Source organism: Anolis carolinensis, unplaced genomic scaffold (assembly GCF_035594765.1).
Source record: "Anolis carolinensis isolate JA03-04 unplaced genomic scaffold, rAnoCar3.1.pri scaffold_132, whole genome shotgun sequence".
NCBI lineage: Eukaryota > Metazoa > Chordata > Lepidosauria > Squamata > Dactyloidae > Anolis > Anolis carolinensis.
In genome coordinates, this window is record NW_026943941.1 from 25,001 (window position 1) to 30,771 (window position 5,771).

General features: G+C 57.8%; 1 protein-coding gene across 1 annotated transcript; it reads right to left on the reverse strand.

Annotated features, from left to right (window-relative positions):
* Positions 1-3,531: 3,531 nt before the first annotated feature.
* Positions 3,532-4,667, reverse strand: LOC134295244 (one cut domain family member 2-like). Its single transcript, XM_062967105.1, has one exon. It carries the CDS (start codon positions 4,665-4,667, stop codon positions 3,903-3,905), a length of 765 nt encoding a protein of 254 aa, XP_062823175.1. The 3' UTR covers positions 3,532-3,902.
* Between the last annotated feature and the right edge of the window lie 1,104 nt (positions 4,668-5,771).

Genomic DNA, 5,771 nt, shown 5'->3' on the forward strand with positions numbered 1-5,771 from the left:
GGTGTTAAAATGGTCATCATCATCCCATGGAAGATACAACCGATGAATGGATAGCTATCTAGAAACAGAAACCCTCTTAGATGTCTCCAACCTTGGGTTTTGTAGGCCCTCTTGGGTCAAGAAGGTGAGGACGAGGCTTCCTTCCTGCTATTTCTAACCCTAGTTAGATATCTCTAACCCTCTTTGATGTCCTCCACCACTAGTTGTGAACCTTCCTTGGGGTTTCAGAGGTCCTCCAAGTGGGTCCAGAGCAGGGAATGAAGATATGGAGGCCAGGTGAGTGTGGGACTTCCTTCCTATCCACTTCAACCCAGAAGGAGCTTCTCTAACCCTCTGAGATGCCTCCAGCCCTACTTACAACCCTTTCATTGGATTCTGGAGGTCCTCTTGGTGTGTCAAGAGATAGATATGGAGGCCAGGTGAGTGTGTGATTTCCTTCTGACCCCCTTCAACCAAGAAGGAGCCTCTCCAACCCTCTGAGATGCCTCCAGGAGGGAATGGAGGCCATGTGAGTGTGGGACTTCCTTCCTATCCTCTCCAACCATCTTAGATGCCTCCAAGAAGCTTTCCTCTCATGTCAAGAGAAGGGAACGGAGGCTAGGTGAGTGTGGGACTTCCTTCCTACCCTCTCCAACCAAGAAGGAGTCTCTCCAACCCTCTGAGATGTCTCCAGCCCTACTTGTAACCCTTTCACTGGATTGTGGAGGTCCGCTTCATGTGTCAAGAGATAGATATGGAGGCCAGGCGAGTGTAGGACTTCCTTCCTACCCTCTCCAAGCCTCCGAGATGCCTCCAGGAGGTTCTCCTCTCATGTCCAGAGGGGGGAATGGAAGCCAGGCGAGTGTGGGACTTCTTTCCTACCCTCTCCATCCCTCTGAGATGCTTCCAGGACGTTCACCTCTCGTCAAGATAAGGGAATAGAGACCTGGCGAGTGTGGGACTTCCTTCCTACCATCCTCAACTCTCTGAGATGCCTCCAGCCCTACTTGCAACCCTTTCATTGGATTCTGGAGGTCCTCTTGATGTGTCAAGAGATAGATATGGAGGCCAGGCGAGTGTGGGACTTCCTTCCTACCCTCTCCAACCCTCTGAGATGCCTCCAGCCCTACTTGCAACCCTTTCATTGGATTTTGGAGGTCCTCTTGATGTGTCAAGAGGAAGATATGGAGGCCAGGTGAGTGTGGGACTTCCTTCCTACCCTCTCCAACTGAGAAGGAGTCTCTCTAACCCTTTGAGATGCCTCCAGCCCTACTTGCAACCCTTGCATTGGATTCTGGAGGTCCTCTTGATGTGTCAAGAGGAAGATATGGAGGCCAGGCGAGCGTGGGACTTCCTTCCTACCCTCTCCAACCCTCTGAGATGCCTCCAGGAGGCTCTACTCTCGTCAAGTGATAGATATGGAGGCCAGGCGAGTGTGGGACTTCCTTCCTACCCTTTCCAACCCTCTGAGATGCCTCCAGGAGGTTCTCCTCTCGTCAAGAGAAGGGAATAGAGACCAGGCGAGTGTGGGACTTTCTTCCTATCCTCTCCAACCCTCTGAGATGCCTCCAGCCCTACTTGCCACCCTTTCATTGGATTCTTGATGTGTCAAGAGATAGATATGGAGGCCAGGCGAGTGTGGGACTTCCTTCCTACCCTCTCCAACCCTCTGAGATGCCTTCAGCCCTGGTTGCAACCCTTTCCTTGGATTGTGGAGGTTCTCCTCTTGTCAAGAGAAGGGAATAGAGACCAGGCGAGCATGGGATTTCCTTCCAACCCCCTGAGATGCCTCCAGGAAGTTCTTCTCTCATGTTAGATGGGGGAATGGAGGCTAGGCGAGTGTGGGACTTCCATCCTACCCTCTCCAACCCTCTGAGATGCCTCCAGGAGGTTCTCCTCTTGTCAAGAGAAGAGAATAGAGACCAGGTGAGCGTGGGACTTCCTTCCTACGCTTTCCAACCCTCTGAGATGCCTCCAGGAGGCTCTACTCTTGTCAAGAGATAGATATGGAGGCCAGGTGAGTGTGGGACGTCCTTCCTACCCTCTCCAACCCCCTGAGATGCCTCCAGCCCTACTCGCAACCTTTTCATTGGATTCTGGAGGTCCTCTTGATGTGTCAAGAGATAGATATGGAGGCCAGGTGAGTGTCGGACTTCCTTCCCACCCTCTCCAACCTCCTGAGATGCCTCCAGGAGGCTCTACTCTTGTCAAGAGATAGATATGGAGATCAGGCGAGTGTGGGACTTCCTTCCTACCCTCTCCAACCCTCTGAGATGGCTTCAGCCCTGGATGCAATCCTTTCCTTGGATTGTGGAGGTCCTTCTCGCATGTCAAGAGAGATATGGAGACCAGGCGAGCGTGGGACTTCCTTCCTACCCTCTCCAACCGAGAAGAAGTCTCTCCAACCCTCTGAGATGCCTCCAGCCCTACTTGCAACCCTTTCCTTGGATTGTGGAGGTCCTTCTCGCATGTCAAGAGAGATATGGAGACCAGGCGAGCGTGGGACTTCCTTCCTACCCTCTCCAACCGAGAAGGAGTCTCCCCAACCCTCTGAGATGCCTCCAGCCCTACTCGCAACCCTTTCATTGGATTCTGGAGGTCCTCTTGATGTGTCAAGAGATAGATATGGAGGCCAGGCGAGTGTGGGACTTCCTTCCTACCTTCTCCAACCCTCTGAGATGCCTCCAGCCGTACTCACAACCCTTTCATTGGATTCTGGAGGTCCTCTTGATGTGTCAAGAGATAGATATGGAGGCCAGGCGAGCGTGGGACTTCCTTCCTACCCTCTCCAACCGAGAAGGAGTCTCTCCAACCCTCCGAGATGCCTCCAGCCCTACTCACAACCCTTTCATTGGATTCTGGAGGTCGTCTTGATGTGCCAAGAGATAGATATGGAGGCCAGGCAAGTGTCGGACTTCCTTCCTACCCTCTCCAACCGAGAAGGAGTCTCTCCAACCCTCTGAGATGCCTCCAGCCCTACTCGCAACCCTTTCATTGGATTCTGGAGGTCCTCTTGATGTGTCAAGAGATAGATATGGAGGCCAGGCGAGCGTGGGACTTCCTTCCTACCCTCTCCAACTGAGAAGGAGTCTCTCCAACCCTCCGAGATGCCTCCAGCCCTACTCGCAACCCTTTCATTGGATTCTGGAGGTCGTCTTGATGTGCCAAGAGATAGATATGGAGGCCAGGCAAGTGTCGGACTTCCTTCCTACCCTCTCCAACCGAGAAGGAGTCTCTCCAACCCTCTGAGATGCCTCCAGCCCTACTCGCAACCCTTTCATTGGATTCTGGAGGTCGTCTTGATGTGCCAAGAGATAGATATGGAGGCCAGGCAAGTGTCGGACTTCCTTCCTACCCTCTCCAACCGAGAAGGAGTCTCTCCAACCCTCCGAGATGCCTCCAGCCCTACTCGCAACCCTTTCATTGGATTCTGGAGGTCGTCTTGATGTGTCAAGAGATAGATATGGAGGCCAGGCAAATGTCGGACTTCCTTCCTACCCTCTCCAACCGAGAAGGAGTCTCTCCAACCCTCTGAGATGCCTCCAGCCCTACTCGCAACCCTTTCATTGGATTCTGGAGGTCGTCTTGATGTGCCAAGAGATAGATATGGAGGCCAGGCAAGTGTCGGACTTCCTTCCTACCCTCTCCAACTGAGAAGGAGTCTCTCCAACCCTCCGAGATGCCTCCAGCCCTACTCGCAACCCTTTCATTGGATTCTGGAGGTCGTCTTGATGTGTCAAGAGATAGATATGGAGGCCAGGCAAATGTCGGACTTCCTTCCTACCCTCTCCAACCGAGAAGGAGTCTCTCCAACCCTCTGAGATGCCTCCAGCCCTACTCGCAACCCTTTCATTGGATTCTGGAGGTCGTCTTGATGTGCCAAGAGATAGATATGGAGGCCAGGCAAGTGTGGGACTTCCTTCCTACCTTCTCCAACCCCCTGAGATGCCTCCAGCCCTGCTGGCGGCCCTCCCCTCCCCGCCCCGCTCCCGGTGCCTACCTGCCAGGCGGAGGGCGGACATCCTCTGGAACTCGGGCTCCTGGAGCCACTTCCACATCCTGCGGAAGGTCTCCCGCCCGGACTTGAGCTTGCTCCAGGGCTTGGGGTTGCGGAGCAGGTCGGAGAGGGTGCCCTGGGAGCGGCAGAGGATGCGCTGGGCGAAGATGGCCTGGGGGATGCTGTAGCGCTTCAGCTCGGCCGTGATGCGCTGCGCCACCTCCTTGGTGTTGATCTCCTCGGCCTGCTGTCCGGGGGCGGAGGAGGTGGAGGCGGTGGCGGCCGCGGCCCGCGGGTCGTGGATGCCGTTGAGCGCGGGCAGGAGCCCCGAGGGGCCCTCGAAGGCGTGCGGGGGCGGGGGCGGCGGGGGCGGCGCGAAGAGCTTCTCGGAGGGGCCCAGGTGGGCGCCGTAGTGGCTGAGGCCCTGCTGCTGCTGCGGCTGCTGCTGGCCCCCGTGGTGGAGGGCGCCCAGGCCGTTGGGCAGCGGGGAGAGGGGCTGCCCCATGGGGCCGGGCATCTCCTTGGGGTAGTAGAGGTTCCCCATGGAGGAGAAGTTCCCGGCGTGGCGCTGGTGGTGGTGGTGCGGGGGGTGGTGGTGGTGGTGGTGCGGGTGGTGGTGGTGGTGGTGGTGGTGGAACTTCTCCAGCGGCGGCAGGTGCTGGAGCGGCGTGAGCGTGGTGTAGGTGCTCATCCCCGAGGGCGACTCGCAGGGCAGGCCCATCACCGGGTGCAGCTCCCCCCCGCGGAACTCGCCCCCGGAGCCCCCGCCCTCCATCAGCGAGGACAGGCTCGAGACCAGCGCCGCGCGGGACCGCGGGGGGGGCGCCAGCAGCTCCGGGCCCCCCCCGGACCCCCCGCCGGGCCCCCCGCCCCCGCCCCCGCCGCCCCCCAGCCCCTCCAGGTGCAGCTCCATCTCAGCCCCGAGGCATCCCGGCACGCACCCCACTCGCCTCCACGCCTCGCCCTCGCCCTCGCCCTCTCCGTCGCCTCCTCCGCTGCCTCTGAGCACAGCCGGGATGGGATCGGCCCCCCGTGATGTCACGGCCGCGCGGACACGCCCACTCCCACGGCCCGAAAGGGAAAGGAGGGAAAGGGGGGAGGGAGGGGGAGGGAGGGGTCACTGCCCGGGCTCTTTCCCCCTCCTTCTCTTCCTCCTTCCCTCTCTCCTTCTCCCTCACTCTCTCTTTCTCTACCTTTCCCCCCTCCCTCCCTCCCTCCCTCCCTCCCCCTGACACTTTCCCTTCCTCCTTCCCTCTCTCTTTCTCCCTCCTTCCTTTCCTCTTTCTCCTCTTTCTTCCTCCCTCTCTTCCTTCTCTTTCTCCCTCCCCCTCTCTCCCCTTCCTCCTTCCCTCTCTTTCTCCCTCCTTCCTTTCCTCTTTCCCCTCTTTCTTCCTCCTTCTCTTCCTTCTCTTTCTCCCTCCCCCTCTCTCCCCTTCCTCCTTCCCTCTCTCTTTTTCCTTCCTTCTTTTCCTCTCTCCTTCCCTCCCTCTCTTCCTTCTCTTTCTCCCTCCCTCTCTTCCTCCTTCCCTCTCTCTTTCTCCCTCCTTCTGGAGGACTCTCAGCCACCACGTGCCTTCCTTGAGCTGTCCTCCCAGCATAGCAATGGGGCCACTTGCACAGTCCTTATGTCAGGAGGAGGACGAGAGCTCTCTGGAGGACTCTCAGCTGCCACGTGTCTTCCTTGAGCTGTCCTTCCAGCATAACGATGGGGCCACTTATTCCGGGAGGAGGACAAGACATGGAGTAGCTGAGAGCGCTCTGGAGGACTCTCAGCCACCACATGTCTCCCTTGAGC